This window comes from Cebidichthys violaceus, unplaced genomic scaffold, assembly GCF_023349555.1.
Source record: "Cebidichthys violaceus isolate CVI_PGR_0920_01 unplaced genomic scaffold, fCebVio1.0.p SCAF_19, whole genome shotgun sequence".
NCBI classification, from domain to species: Eukaryota; Metazoa; Chordata; class Actinopteri; order Perciformes; family Stichaeidae; genus Cebidichthys; species Cebidichthys violaceus.
Window position 1 is genome coordinate 8,653,536 of NW_027176361.1, and position 16,279 is coordinate 8,669,814.

The 16,279-nt window shown below is 42.4% G+C and overlaps 1 protein-coding gene across 2 annotated transcripts in view; it reads right to left on the reverse strand.

Moving 5' to 3' along the window:
* slc8a4b (solute carrier family 8 member 4b) overlaps positions 1-16,279 on the reverse strand; it is an 88,289-nt gene that overhangs the window by 44,025 nt on the left and 27,985 nt on the right. For both annotated transcript variants that reach the window (XM_068713520.1, XM_068713519.1), the window contains exons 2-8: positions 7,180-7,422; positions 5,955-6,094; positions 5,377-5,529; positions 5,051-5,278; positions 4,544-4,948; positions 1,487-1,597; positions 1,245-1,397 (exon numbers count right to left, since the gene is read on the reverse strand). In XM_068713520.1, the coding sequence (XP_068569621.1) occupies positions 1,245-1,397; positions 1,487-1,597; positions 4,544-4,948; positions 5,051-5,278; positions 5,377-5,529; positions 5,955-6,094; positions 7,180-7,345 (1,356 nt within the window). In that variant the 5' untranslated portion in view covers positions 7,346-7,422. The remainder of the gene's footprint in view (positions 1-1,244; positions 1,398-1,486; positions 1,598-4,543; positions 4,949-5,050; positions 5,279-5,376; positions 5,530-5,954; positions 6,095-7,179; positions 7,423-16,279) is intronic.

Sequence of the window (16,279 nt, forward strand, 5' to 3'; positions counted from 1 at the left end):
GAGAAAACAAGATGAACTGCTTCATTAAACTGGGCCCTCTGGTCAGATACAGCATGATAATAAAGACTTTGAAGATAGTACAACAAAACTTTCCCTGTATCCTCTCCATTCTCTCCGCTTTTCTCTCCATCTGTCCTGTTTATTAACCCTGTCATCCCACACAAAGCCTTAGACATTTGCCCTCATTGGTTATAATCACTTTGTGTCCCCTGTTATATGCAAATAAATTCAGATTACTTTAAAATAATCTGAGGCGGCCTGACTGCTGTATACTGAGGATTCATATTTTTCAGATGTTTGAAATATTCCATATTACCATTCCATAATAAATATATTTTCTTTCTTTTTTACAACAAAATGCTTGTCGGCTACTTTTTAAAATGGCTGCCTCATGCTTAAATTGCAAAAACTTTTAAGAGGATAAAGTACATTGTAGATTTCTTTGCACTTTTGTTGTACAAGCAACAAGACTTAAATTGCAGTCTGGGATTAAGAATAGCTTCTTGAAACTTTTTACCATTTCAACAAGTGCGTCATTAACCACAAGTAGCCTCATGGAGAAACCCTGTTTGGTGAAGGTAATAATGTGTGTGGGCTTAAAAGCCCACTTCACTTAAGAACATCAGCCCTCAGTAGACGGCGGACTGAGGCCTTCATAAGACTTCCTCTTCAGACAGCACTGATGTAGCATCATAGTTTCATTTGTATACGGGGAGAAGATCAGGGGAGATGCAGTCGAGCCAAGCCCCTGGAGTAATAGTGAGCAGATCCCGTATCATTTCACTGGCACAGACTCCCTGTGGGAGACTTTAAAGAAAATCTCTTAATCAGAGAATGAGGCCGGCGTTCAGTCCAAAATCAATGAGCCTTTGCCAGAGGATGTGTTTTGAGCTGAAATCTAAAAATCTGGAGAATAAAATGTTTTGTATTTTAGTTTATCATCCACTTCTATAGCTGTACCAGCATCTGACCAGAGAAAAGAACAAGGAAGCTCTCTAGAGGTGACAACATGCTGTGATTAAGATCAGATCAAGACCAGGAAAACTGCCAAAGATGTGAGTGAAATCAGTTCAGAGTAGATTTTTATGTTTTCTGTGCTGTTTGCTTTTGTCTGTTTTGGCTCCTCTCTCTCTCTCACTCTCACACTCACTCTCACTCACACACTCACTCTCACACACTTTTTTATACACACTTTGATTCCTATTCTTCTGAACTCCACTATCTTGCATTAATGCCACACACACCTTGACAGTAACTCCAGAGTCTCCTCCGCGTCTGGCAACGGTCAGTTTCAGGGAGCCACAGTTTTCAAAGCACTGGTACAAAAAGGGTTCAAACTCCATCCTGATGGTGTGAGGGTCGTCCTCCTGTGCCTGGATCTCATGGCTGCTCACCACCTGAAAAAAAGACAGACAGCACAAGAAAGTCAGATCGGAGTTTTCTAATTTTGAATAACGGTGATGAGTGGAGATTATGTGTGACTCACCTTGCGAGCCTGGTCGGCAGCATGCTTCTTGAGGATGTTGCCGGCTCCGATCATCATCCTGGTTGCCTGGATACGGTAGAACGCTCTGCTCTTCTGCTGCTGCATCAGGACCTGATCAACGAAACCAATCAATCAGCAAAGTGATCTATTGTATCCATCATGGTAATCTATAACTTGATTGTTTGTTTCCAGATTTAGTGTTTCTTTTACAAAAGTTTCTACTTTTAAACTGACAGCGGCTATTTAAAGGCTAAGCAGTGAAACTCTCTTGGGAAATGTTTCCTCTGTCTCTACAGGAAGGCTAGAGGTCACTGAGTTACTTGACAACACTTCAATAGGCTGGATGCTTGAAGTTTGTACCCAGATCCTGCATTTGCAGTATATGCAGGTCTATGTCTCTGGGGTTTGTGATGCTGGAGCTAGATTTAAAAAGTTGTAACTGTCTGTGCTTTCTGACAGAGATATTTCCAGACCAGTCAAAATAAATGAGTACATGAGTGAAATCACGCTGACAAGGAAAGGTTTGACATTGTAGTCATCCAGTTCCCTTAACCTTTAACCTCTGAAATGAACAGGACTGCAGTTGCAGGCTTTCTTAGCTGCAAACTAAAGTTCTGATTAGCTCATCAATGAGCAGCTGATTTCAATGAAAATGTGTGGCTGAATAGCAATTTAGGATCCTAACAATCCAACCATTAGATCATTAGATTAAATGTGGGTTGATAGCTGGGAACACTGCAATTTATTTTTGATTCAGGGGAATCAGGCGGCAGTTTTACTCCAGAATCCTTAAAATAAAATAAAATCTGCATCTCTTTGCAGGAATTGAAGCAGTAGCTGTTAGTTTAGTTAAAGATGTGATCTGGTTTTGCTGAGCAAGCTGGCCTCACTTAATTAAAGTCCAAATCCACCACGGGGGACTGCTATTTTATTTTATTTAATTCTTCACAATGACCACAAAAAACGTGAATCTATTTGGTTGAGATAAATCTCCATTTCTCCATCGCCATTTCTATTTACAGCACAAGGCTGAGGAGCTGCAGGGGGAGGGAGGCTTGTATGCAAACAAACATCTGGAAGTTGCCCAATGGACCTTGGGGTGCCTGCCAAACATCTTACCTTCCTTCCCCCACTACCAAAAAACAAATGATCAAAACCAAGAAATGACTTCGAGGGGAGGCAAGGGAAGGAAGAGGAGAAAGCCGAGAAAGGGAGAGCAGCAGAAACCTGGACAGCTTCTAGTTCAGCATTAAAGGATGAAACCGGAGGAAAAAACTGGAATAATTTTTGATGTGCCAGTTGGATGATTAATATTCATAAACGTTTTTTAAGCAACTGTAAGTAGAACAGCCATCTATAAGCAGCTCCTTTCTGTTTGCAAGGGATGAGAACAGATTAACCGACTAGTCGATTAATCCCTGTGGGACACACTGACAATCCACACTCAACTAAACTAATGTCAAATTTAACCAAAAGTTAAATTTAGGACAATGCAATATGTTGTAATGGCTTATAAATATCAATTCACAAATTGTAAATCTAAATTCCCCCAAAAATCTTAACTCAAGGTCCCCTTGGCGGCTTTTTTTTTTATTTGAACCTTCTTTACTCCCAGTCTTCCTTAACACATGAACTCAATGAGATGTGGCTGTAAAGGGAAAGCTAACAAGTGGACCTTGTGTTACAATTTTTTTCGTCAAGCTACGGCTTCCAAGTCCAAGAATGAACCTTCACGCTAACATATCTAACATTCATACAACTTACCGGGCAAAAAATCCCCTGGATGTCAGAGGGGCTGCATGTTACAGTGCTGTCAATCAAGCCAATCCTTTCTGCCCACTAGTGGTTTCATCAGCACATAACATAAAATGAGTATTGTATCTTCTGCGTGTGAGAAAGACTGTGTTGGTATCTGATGCTCAGCCAACACTTTAATTAACTTCCTTATAACCTTGTTTGTATTTGGTGTGCACACATGGTTATGTTTCCATTTTCTATAATGAATAAACTAAGGCAGTTATGTAATTTGTCAAACCGCTCAGAGGTTGCTCTGGAACATTTTGAGATGGTCTCTGTATAACAGCTGTGTGCTGTCCTACCTGCTATCACCTAAACACCTTGTTCACATCTGAATGTGTCACAGCGTCACCTCCAGCACAAAGTCACCCTCAGAGGAGTCGCATATGAAATGTGACGCATGACTTTATGTTTCAATTTATTGCTCGGTGTAAAAAGATCTTTAGCTCAGAAACTGAGTAAAGACGAAGCAACGTCGAGATGGAGTGGAGATAAAGCGAACAAGTTAGAAGTGCCTTAATAATTAGCAGCTGACTAGTAGCATCCAATCATATTCATACAGGTGGAAACAACATTCAAACTTCCATGATTTATCAAATGTAATGTTTGTGTATGTCTTGGAGTTGCTTGACATTTTGGTACAGAAGAAGATTGACAGAAGTGTGGAGCGAGTGCCAGAAAGCGATTAGCTTAGCTTTCCATAAAAACTGGAAGGCAGGGGAAACTTGCTTGGCTCCCTCCAAATGCCAAAAAATATATCTGCTAGTACCTCTGAAGTTCAGTTATGAACACATATCGCATTTTTATAATCTATAGAAACTGACAAACTGACATTTTGTGGCTTTAGAGTGAGAACGCTGGTCATTTTTTGGCGGAAAATGGCAACTCCAGGAAGTCACTGTGCCTGGCCACAATTTGTTATTAAATGGCATGCAACTTGCCATAAAACCACGCATTTCATAAACTTTCCATAAAAAAACACTAGGTTTCTGTTTGCACACAGACATGTTAATTAGTCAGCTTTGAACATTGGCAGGAGCCAGGCTAGCTGTTTCCCCCTGCTTCCAGTCTTTATGCTAAGCTAAGCTAATCGATACCCAGTTCTAACTTCATACTTATCCCACAAACATGGGAGTGGTATCGATAATTTCAATGACTCTTGACAAAAAAACATACTTTCCAAAATGTCTAACTATCCCTTTAAAATATATTCCCCTTATTAAGAAATTGATGAGCACATATAAGCACACTCCTCCTAACCTGATAATTTGCCATCTCAATCAGCTGCTCCATGTCTTTATCCGGGTGCCTTTGCTTCAGATCCTTCAGCGTCCTCGCCATGTCCCTTCTGGCCTCGTCCTCCTCATCTTTCACTCCTCCGTCCTCCATCATCCCTCCATCCGTCCCGCTGTGGCTGTTCAACGCCATCTGTCCGTCCAGCTCCAGCATGTCCATCTTGGTGAAGCCCCCCGGGCCCAACGCTCCTCCTCCAGCCATGCCGGTTCCTCCATCCGGCCCTCCCTCGGTTTCAATGATGATGCCGCGGTGCTTGTCAGCGCGGTAGCGCTTGCGGACGTACTTGTAGAAGAGGAGGCGACGGTCGGCCACCCAGGCCTGGACCACGCAGAGCGGGAAGAAGAGGAAGGTCAGCACAGCCTCCCATACCTAGAGGAGAGAAGAGAAAGAGTTAACAGCTCGCTACCCAACGTTCTCTTTTTTTTCCCAAACTCTCCTCTCTAAACAGCTTTCGTTTCCGTCTATTCTCACCTCCACCTCTCCAGGGGAAAAGACACTCAGAATCAGGTAAAGCCAGATGTAGGCGAAGATACTCCAGGCTGCTGTGACAAAGAACACCCGAAGGTGTTTGATTTTACGCGTCTCCCCATCAGGAACCACGTACACACACAGGGAGATGATGACGAACATGTTGAAGGCAGCACTGCCCACGATGGTGCTGGGACCCAGAGAGCCAGCCTCAAAACCGTGACCACAGACCTATAGGTGGAGAGAAAATCAGATTACTGTGTTCCCATTACATTCTGTATCGGTTAATCTAATGTGTAACCCAACCATCTGGCTCATATTGTGCTCACTTCAATAACTGACAGCAGTATCTCTGGGGCGCTAGAACCCAAGGCCATTAAAGTGAGATTAGAAACGGTCTCATTCCAGATCCTGACCGTGGCGGTGGTGGTCTCACCATTCGGCCTCTTTATAGTGATTTCCTTCTCCTGGGAGGTAATGACCTGGAGAGGAGAGGAGAGGAGAAGCATAGGTAACCAAAGTGGAAAAGACAGTAAAGGCAAAAAAAAAAGCAACAAAAAACAAGGAAAAGGAAAGAAGAGTAGAAGAGCCACCAAAGGGAAATTAAAAGAAAGAGGAAAAGCAGAGGAAAAAGGAAAAAAGAGTCGGGGAGAAACCAAAAGGAAAAGCGAGAAATGTGATGAGGAAAAGCAAAGAAAGAAAAGGAATAAGCAATTTAAGTATTTAACCACAGAGCTGTCAAACATGAGTCGTATTTAATTATATCCATTGTATTTCTCCAAGCTAATGATGACAGGCGATAACTGACATGATATGTAACTGCATTAATCCAATATGAAGTCATGAGCAGAAATAATGGAACAGCTCAACTGTAAAATAAGTGTGTGGTTATTCATCTCTTGCCTACCTCTATAGAAGACATGAATCGGTCCGCTATAATGCTCATGCCCAGGAACATATAGATCAGTGCTACGAAGTAAACAATGGCCCGCGCCACTTTGTCGCCTACAGAGGGGTTCTGAGGGTTCCACACGGGCAGTACCACTCCTGAAATGAGGGGGGGGAAAAATAGTCAAAGTGAGTTTCTCAGGAGTTTTGCAGCAAAGGGTCACAAGAGATATTTGCTTCAACGATGTGGTGCGCTAACCTCAATATTCTCTCCCGCTCTAATAATTTACAGCCTGCCGCTGAGGGAATTTTGTAAAAAGATCAGAGGCAGTACAACCTGATTAAGGATTATAATAAGTGGGGAGATTTTCCATAATAAAATGGATCGAAAAAGAATCGATGCGCTCTAGTTCCAAAGCAGTAAATTGGCAGAATCAGCTGATAACTCACCAGTTGCTCAGGAGGCAAAGAAACACTGTCGCCTTTGTACGGTGAGGCGTTCCTCGTGTGGGTGAGTTATGAATATTCTGTTGACATTGTTCAACTTTGAATATGCATTAACACCTGGCAAATATATCTCTTTCCTGTTATTTGCAGAGCCTCTGGACAGATCGCACAGAATGACTAAAATATACTGCAATAAATGCTTGGAGGTTATTTATAGGCTATTTTAGAAATGAAGGATTCCTTAAACCAATATACTGGCACTGAGAAATATACAATAAACTATGAAGTAGTGCTGTGACTTCAAAATATGTCACTAAAGGATATGATAAAGAACAAAATGTATATTTCAAGATGTTAATTCACCACAGGAATACTTTCTTGTAGAGCTTAGACTGATTAGAATTAGTGCTCTGTGGCTGGATATAAAGTAGGCATGGTTTATTTGTAGCTATTAAATCTGTTACATACATACATACATACATGTATCATGAATCATGAATTACATGCTTTACTATTGTTTCATATGAAGGAGGGGATTGAATTAATTGAATAGAGCACTTTATAAATGAAATACTGTAAACGTATGGGTATCACTGGTGAACTTTACTGATCTAAACCATCATTATGTTCAGCTGTGACAAAGGCTGGTGACATCATTAGCTTACATGGCTGGTACTTACTATTTAACCCCTTTCAATAAGCTGCTAGTTAAGGTCAGACATCTTTCACATGTAATGATGTTAATCCATCCTTACATGCATTAGACTGCAGTTTTCTCACAGATAAGGCCAACCCACCTTCCTGACAGGGGTCTCCACTCGCTGAACAGTTCTCAGATGAACCCGCATGCACCGATCCAGGACATGACAGGAGGAGGAAGGCGGAGAGGAGGAAGAGGAGGAGGGGCGAGGAGAGGCGGGAGGGGAGAGAGGATGGATGCACAGACATGGCTGCTGAAGCCATTTCTGCTGAGGCAGTCGGGCCTTCACTGGACTCTACAGACGTCTACTGTCGGGGCAGCTCGGTGTGACGTCCAAATCCTTGAGATAGACAGGAAAAAAGAGACAGAAGGGGAGTCGTTATTCAAGCTTTCAATCACACTGCTGAGTGAACTCGCTGATGATGTTTTCCTGTTGGGTTCATTGAATTCACAATAAAAACACCTTCTGCTGCTTTTAAATCAACTCAAGTGCCTTTAATTAATGCAGATAGAAAGTGGTTAAAGTGAAGTTAATAGCACAGGGTGAGCAAAAGTGTCTGCAGCTTGTGGCCTTTGAGAAACCCCCTATATTTAATGAGATTTAAAATAACAACATTCTTAATTTTGAATAGGCTCAATAGGAGGTGTTTGCAAAGTGCTTTTAGGCGGATTACTAACAGATAGAATGAAACGAAGAAGCAATAAAAGCAATGATGAAAGGTCATTACAGTGCATAAAAACAAAGCTAATAAAAAACGGTCTGCAGAAATGCTGTAAATGACAATACACTTGTAGCCAGCATCTGTAATAAAGTTAAAATAATAAAGTCTATAAAAAGCTGAAGTAAATGTAGCCGGCCTGAGCTCCTCTGGAGCCAAGATGAAGAAGAAGAAAAAATCAATCGCCTCTTGTTTTTAATCTGGACTGCAGAACAGTCAATAGGAACCTCTTTTTAGCTGCACCAGAGCAGACAGCAGACACAGTACTATATTTGAAATGTGGACTTTAGAACTATAAGCTTGTTTTTAATTCAGACTCTGTGATAGAAATCCCTCATCCCTTAAATGTGAACACCAAACTCTAAAAATCAATTGTGATTACAGATAACCGACGTAAAGATGTCAGTGGGATGATAGAATCCAGGCAAAGGTAAAAGTTTGGTTTCACAATTCAGGGAAGACGCTCAACACCACGACGCCAATCTCTATAAATTCAAGTAGCAATACGCTTTTCACATAAACCAAAAAAGACTTCACTCACTACTCCCTATATAGTCCACTATATAGTGAGTTTGCCATGTTGTAGTGCTATACGAATGTATAGTGAGAAAATTAAACCCTATAAAGTGGACTCAAAGTATCCCAAAATGCATTATGAAAGGTAGTGTACATATGGTCACCAACCGAGCACAATGTAATGTTGCTCCGTGTCTGCTGGATGTTTAAATAGGCAACTGTTTAAGCCAGCAGCTTTGTTGGAACAACTTTATAAGGTCATGATGTGTCATTAAGGTGTTTACAACTTGTCCAAGAAATCAATTCAATTTGGGAACTCTTTCAATCTTAAAGCAATGGAGGAAGTGCTGCCTGAGAGGTTATGTTCAGGGCAAAAAACTTCCCCACTCTGCTACTGCTCATAAATCTTTTGGTGCAAGTGCACGGTGATGGGCCAAAATGTTCAAACTTTGATGACTTTTAACTCAGGGCATTCTCTCATGTGAACAGTGCGAACATGCTATTTTGCACAAACTGCGGCATAATAATAACTAGGTCGGACAAACTGAATTTCCCCTCACGGAAACAGCGGCCTTGAGTCAAGTCCTGTGCTGAGTTTCTCAGTGAACATTAAATGAGCTGAGAAAAAAGCAGTCGGCAGCAGAGATACGACAGCAATATGTTTTTCAGTCGGGCCAGCGTTAATATAATAAGAAAAAAAGTAAGATTGAGAAACCGTTTGAACTGCTGGGTCACATCATGGAAAACACAGAAAAGAAGTGAAGATACAAACACAAACCGTGACAGTCATGTAGTGCTAAAGTTGCTGACCTTGTACTCGTATACTCTGTCTCACTCACACACACACTCATGGTTAGTCAGCCTTGGGTTAAAAATTGCTGACCCCGTCTTCGCGCACACACACACACACACACACACACACACACACACACACACACACACACACACACACACACGACTACAGTTAGTCATCTATGGTGACATTAGCATGGAGTTGCTGACCCTGTCTTCATTTATCTTCCAGGGTCCCGCTACTCTGACAACAACCTGTCACTTCAATACTCGACTCGCTTCTCTCCTCCGCTGTCTATCCCCGCTACTGTGTCGTCGCCCCCCCCCCCCCCCCCCCCCCAACCCCACCCTCATTTCTTCTGTCTTCCCTTTGGTCTTTCTTTCTGCTCAGTCAAAACAATTGATTTCACTCCTGCATCACAGATTGCTGTAAGTTTATCTTAAGAGCGATTATGTAATTCTGCAGGTGTCGCGTTGAGAGAGCACTCCGTCGATTTAGCATTGCACTCCTGTAACGTTGTCGGACTCACTAAGAGCAAAAGAAAAAGTATCAAAATTGATGCAGCAGAACTATTGTTTGTACTAGTAATCCATGCATTCTTCTTCATATAAAAAAGGCTCCTACATTACACACAACATAACTCAAGTGCCATAAGTTGAGTTGAGGTCCATCATCACAAACCCAACTCTGAGACATTGATGATGCTCAAAACGCCCCCAAAAGGACTTCGCTCTCCCTTTTCCCCCTTAATTCATCAGTATCACTCAGCCGTCTTACTCTCCTCTCTCTACCTTTTACCTGCTTCATTGAGTCTATTTTCTTCCCCCTCACATCTGTCCATCTCCACCTCCCTCTTCCGTCAGGCTCCCTCAACTCCTTTCTGTGTATTTACGTAAGGTAATGTCCTGCCGTCCTCCGTCTCTCTCTCCGCCTACACACACACACACACACACACACACACACACACACACACACACACACACACACACACACACACACACACACACACACACACACACACACACACACACACCACTTCACGTCTCAAGCGCCTCTCCATATACCATGCTGCTGCTCGCTCTCTCTTTCACACCTCCTCTCCGTCCAACCTCATCAGGTCTTTCACGTCGTCCTTATTTGTAAACAAATCGGCTCCATTTTTAGTCCACAATATGTACATTTGACATAGAAAAAAGATTACGGGTTGCTAATGGAAAGGGAGGTGTGCACTTATTTTTTTTTATAGAATTTAACCTAAACTGGATAGTGACAAAAAGTAATTAGATGAGAGGATGACTGTTAATATGCAAATGCAGAGTGTCAAAATGCCGAATTAAAAGGCTCTGGTTAAACATGCAGCCGTGGCTTAATTTCAGTTTTAAAAGCAAATCTTTGTGTCATGGTATTTATAATTTCCATAGATGCATTTGTGTTTAAAAAAAAAAGAGGCTATTATCCTTTCTTAAGCCGAGTCAGGGCGGTCTTTCATTTTCAGACCTGACTTAAGTGCTACCCTTTAATATTAATGTGCAAGGCTGCGCGACAGAAAGAGCGAATCAATACAAAAAAGAAAAGTTGCAGAATATTACCTGAAAAAGTGCCAGCTTTACTGTAAAAAGATAAAGGATCGATAGGAGCTATGCAGAAGGTGCTACAATGATTCATTGTCATGAAGTTAAGTGAGACTGTTTTTAACACTTTTTAAGAAGATCTTGTTCATCTATACAATCTCAGGAAGTTGCACACTTCGATGTTTGGTTTCAGTGACGTATCAATGGTTTGAAAATAACTATGTAGAGCAGATTCAATCTTTATTGTCTTGGTCTTAATAAACCCAAATGATGACACAATGCACAATCCACTGACACACTCACAACAACACGCACCTGTGAAAGTGTTCTGCTTTCAATCAAGCCAACAGGTGTTCACAGTGTGAATACATGTGTGAGTATCGAGGCAGATCATTTGATGATTTGATGACGCTTGTTTACAGCGTCTTCGTACGGTGAAATTGCTGGAAGACATTGCTATAACAAGGCGACAATGAGCAAGATGAAGAGAAGAGACTTTTACTGTCCGAGCAGGAAGGCATAATGTTTGAAGATAAAAGATTTAAACAATGTTTTATCATTTATGGCCATTGTTTCTTCAGCAATAGCATTCAATGTATTTACATCCCGTTAAATTACCTCTCTAAATAGTAGTTTTGATTGTTAGTGGCGGAGTCAGCCGTTACAGCACTTAATTCAAATTGCTGTGACGCGGAAAAGATTGCATGCAATCCAGCATTACTGTCACTCTCATAACGCCATGTGAGCTGCAAGTTACTGTTAATGCAAATCATTATTTGATGTTTCACATTAAAGGCATCCAAGTAATCACAAGATACCCAGAAAACATTTTTTGACAGCGGATCAGCTTGAATATTGCAAGGATTGATGTTTTTTACCCCAGTAACCACAAGTGTCGCCAAATCAACCAGGGCTGAAATCTTAAGGATTAGAACTTTACAGCCCTGGGCATAAGGCAGCAAGAATCAGAGATAATGAAAATCTCTTATCGTAAAGCAATATAAAAAGAAAGGACACCACAACAATAAACATTACTGACCGAAAGAAATTATCTGCTTGGAGAACAGTAGCTGAATAAACCGGAACAACAATGTCCGTATCAAAAGTGAATTTGGAAAATGTTAAGTATAGCAAGTGCCAGAGGGCCTGGAGGATAAAATGAAGGCAGACGACGCACATATTCACACCCACTGTAAAGCGCATTGCTCACACACACACTCACACACACACTCACACACACAAGCTTTGCCCCGACCCGTTTATTGAAAGCAGTAAGAGCATTGACCATGGTTGTTGATTCATATCACATCAGCTGTGTTTTGCTGCTCTGCCTCCTTTGGCACCATGAATCACCACTCTCTCTTTCTCACACACACACACACACACACACACACACACACACACACACACACACACACACATTGCAGAAGGCTAATTTCTCAGCGTTTAATGACATTTGATTCATCGCATCTTCATGGGCTCTGCTAGCATTACTCCTTGCATTAGCCCACCCCGCTTCTTCGTCTTTTTCTCCATCCAGCCATCGTTTCACACTGCTAGCACTGCCATAACAAGTCACATGACCTCATATTGAGAATAACTGAATTGAAACCCCATCACTGTTTTTAGTGCGAATCACCTGTGACTCTCTGAGTAAAGTGTGAGCTACAAAGGCGTAGGCAGTGTTTTGTTTTCGTAATATCTCTTTGCCCTCCAGCTAAAGACATTTTTATGTAACTACGACATAGTGGTTAAAACCTGGATTTATACTCTCTGAAAACCACAAGTATGTGTTTTCATTGCCTTGGTTTTACAGCACTGTTGTGTGCCTTATACGCTTTTGAAGGTACTGATCTCTCTGTCTGATTTCTCAGTTGCTCCATTGGGCGACTTTTGAGCTTTGACTCGTGGGAAGGGCGGCACCAGGCTGCCATTTGGAGCTTCCATTCCCAACGGATGGGAGTTAGAGTGCTTTTTAAATGACCACTTTGAAAGCACAAATGGACAATACGGTAAGATAAGATGGAACTTTATAACGACGGAAATTGTTGTTGTTGTGCAATTGGTTGTCACTACATTTCAGACCAAAATGAGTGCATCTTGAGAACCTGGTAGATGTTTGTCAGTAAGACCAGGACTTTGCAGTCAGGGCCTAATAACGCTGGAGTGACCTGCAGGAGGAGATCAGTGCGAGCGATCTCTTTTTCTTCATTTCAGTCAGAATATATCTAGAACATTGCATTCGCTCTTCCCCTCTCCATCACAATCTCCTCTCCATCTCCCCCGTCCCCATACGTCCCTCTATCTTCTAACCCCTCCGTCTCTTCATCCCTAACTTCTCCTATGACTCCTCCAATTCCTCGCTCCACTATCCATCTCTCCATCCCTCTTTCCCTCCATCTCTAACAAAGTTATTATCTCTCCTCCACAGATAGTGAAGGGGAACAAGATGAAGCCAGCATGACTGATCTTGGTCATATCTTCAGTGTGTGTTTGTGTGTGTGCAGACTGTGCCCTGCAACTTTACTGGTGTTGAGCTGTGTGTGACAATTTGTGTGAGTGTGTACATGGTATGTATGTGTGTGTGCGTGCGTGCGTGCGTGTGAATGTGCATGCGTGACTGATCCTTGGCTGTAGCCGTGGAAGCTCCAGGCTGGGAGGGGGACGGGGGGTTTTGTGGTGGAAGTGGAGGGGGGAGGCAATGAGGCGGCGGGGCAAACCCAGGGGGGAGCAGTTATTGTGGGAGGGGGGAAGCAGTGGCATTGGCTGCCTGTGGTACACAGAGCTCAGAGAGCTTGGTTACTTGACTTGGACAAGATTAGAGAGATGAGGAGAGGAGGAGAGGAGGATGATGCAACAGAGAGAGGGGGGAAGGGGGAGAGAAAAGGTAGTGAGAAAAATAAACGAAAGTGCTGAGATAAAACCCAAGAAAGGCAAGGAGGAGATAAAGAAAGAGGTGGAGAAAGAGAGGCAGTGCGTGAGTGTGGCTCCGGGATTACAGCTATCGAGCGGCTGAAGAGCTGATGAGATGCGTAATTAGGCAGATTTAAGGGCGATAGCAAACGCGCCCCACTGGGCCGTGGATACAGCTGTCCAAGCATGTTAGAGAGTGCTGCGAAGGGCTGCCCATATTCCGGAGCACAGTGCAGATTTTAAGGCGATAGCGAACGCAACCCAGTGGAACGAAAAGAAAGACATCAGGGATGCAGCCCAGTCTGTCCCCTTTCAAACGTATACGAACGCCTCGCATGCATCAGTAAGCTTTCACTTTTTGAAGTGTGTGTGCGTGGGCACGGGTCTGAAGAGGATCGTGAAAGTAATCTGCAGGCAGACGGACAGCTGTCCACTACATCTGCCGCATCTTTACTATGAGATGTTACACATATAGAAATCCGATTACCTTGAAAGAGTCAGACATTTCAATACAGGTTCAAACATTCATAGGTGTCAGTAAATGCACTCCGCTGAGTCTAGACTTTCCTAGTTGAAACTGCTTCAAAATGTTGCAAAAAAAAAAGAGCCGAGCACAGATTCACAGTGCTTGCAAACGCATCCCACTGGAGCTAAGAGCAGCCACTGATGCACCTACTCTACTTGTATTCTGGGAGAAAAGCCTGATGATAGATTGCTACACATATAATGTCTTTCAAGTAAAAGGTGCAACATTTTGGCTAATCATTTCTGGGAGTAGCATTTAACTGAAAACACAACATTTAATATTCCAAATCAAATTTATAAGAAACTAAACAAAATGCCTTTAGCAGTGTGTGTGTGTGTGTGTGTGTGTGTGTGTGTGTGTGTGTGTGTGTGTGTGTGTGTGTGTGTGTGTGTGTGTGGTCAGTACTTTGGTGGTCACTCAATGGTTCTCCCTACAGGACTGCACTCATCATCGATCTGCCACAGACCTCATCCATCACTCTCAGGACAAACACACACTCCCTCCCTCCCTCACACACACACTGCCACAAGGTTCATGGAAATGACTGACCAAACAAAAAAACATTGATATTGGCAGAACACACACACACAGAGTAAATACAGTACTAGTATATGTTGGTGGCACACACACAGCACTGTATGTATAGAGATTTTGTCATATGATGCACAGAAAGTCGGATCAAGCCTCTAGCCAAGCTCTGAGAGAATATAATGTAATCTCACAGTTTTTTGGTAACAACTTTATTCCTACCCTTTCTTTTTGTTCTCTTCCACTTCTTTGAAAACACTTCCTCTATTTGTCATGTGGAAGACAATTCAACTGCCTTCGAATAATTCAAAGAACAAGAGAAGGTGAAGTGAAGTTCATGAGTAGAGACTAAAGGAGTCTTGCTGTTCTCTGTCCCCAGAAGAGTCTGGCTCCTTCAGCTGCAGCATACAAATACCACCACAGGATACCAAGTCAGTCTGGGTTAATGTTTTCCTGCCTAAAGCAATAGAACTTTTCCACTCTCTTCATTTCCCTTTATGACTAATTCTGTCTGTGCTTTAACGTTGTTGTGTTTTTTGTAATCTTTTACTAGGAAATCTAACCCTTTAAAATACTGTTATGTGTTCTTCTGTCAAATGAAACTGTATGAGGCTATGGGCCTGCAGCCAAAGTTCTCACTTTTCTCTCTTTCCGTCCCTTCATCGGCATGCTGCATGAACATGTGAAAGTTTGTGTGGGCGAGGACATCAGCCAAATGGGGTTAAAAGGGTTTTAATGGGCTGCGACATGAAAACAAGAGAGGATGAAGCATGATATGATGAGGCTGGATGAGAGTGTGTGTGTGTGTGTGTGTGTGTGTGTGTGTGTGTGTGTGTGTGTTGTTTGCATGTGAGAGAGATTGTTATGTGAATGTATGCAAAGGTACTTTTTTTTTTTAAAGGGGTGAGTACAAGAGGCCAGGGGCATGAAAATCAGTGAACTCTGGAGGTGGAAATTAATTTGTTGGAGTACTTATCTGAGGAAGAGTGCAAACATAAGCCTGATTTTAGCCAGTAGCGGTGGTGGGCATGCATATATAGTATATACACGTGTGTGTGTGAGTGTGAGGAAACCTGTTTGTTGCTAATCAACTAGGATAAAAAAAACTTAAAAAGCAACTGTATGTTTTGACTGAAATGCATTGTGTGTATTTCTTGAAGACTAAAAAAGGAGCTGTGAATTCCGGTCCTCTGTTCTTCATTTATCAAATGTTTACATCCATGTCTGCCTGCTGACAGTCTTCTTCTCCTCTGCCTTTGTTGGCACATTGCCGAACCACTCATAACAGCATTGCTCCGTAGCACTAGTGGTCACAACCTCCACAGGGTTCCTTTAATTGTCTCTGGAGATGCATGTTAAGGAAGAGCACAATTCAAAGCGCTGTAGTTATTTAACTGTCAAATCAAGGAACGTAAGAAACGTAAGTTACCCAAAACAACACACCCTGTCCATCAGCAGGTTGTACTAGGACACAGGCGTATTGGCAGTGAGCGAACTGAACAGGACTCAAGTTACATCAGTGACAAAGGCCGGCCAACATGAGGCAGATGAAATCGTATGCGAGTCTGTGAGGTTGAAGAGTTTATCATCACATCACATCCCGCTCATCCCCCGGGCTTGTTTTACATGGA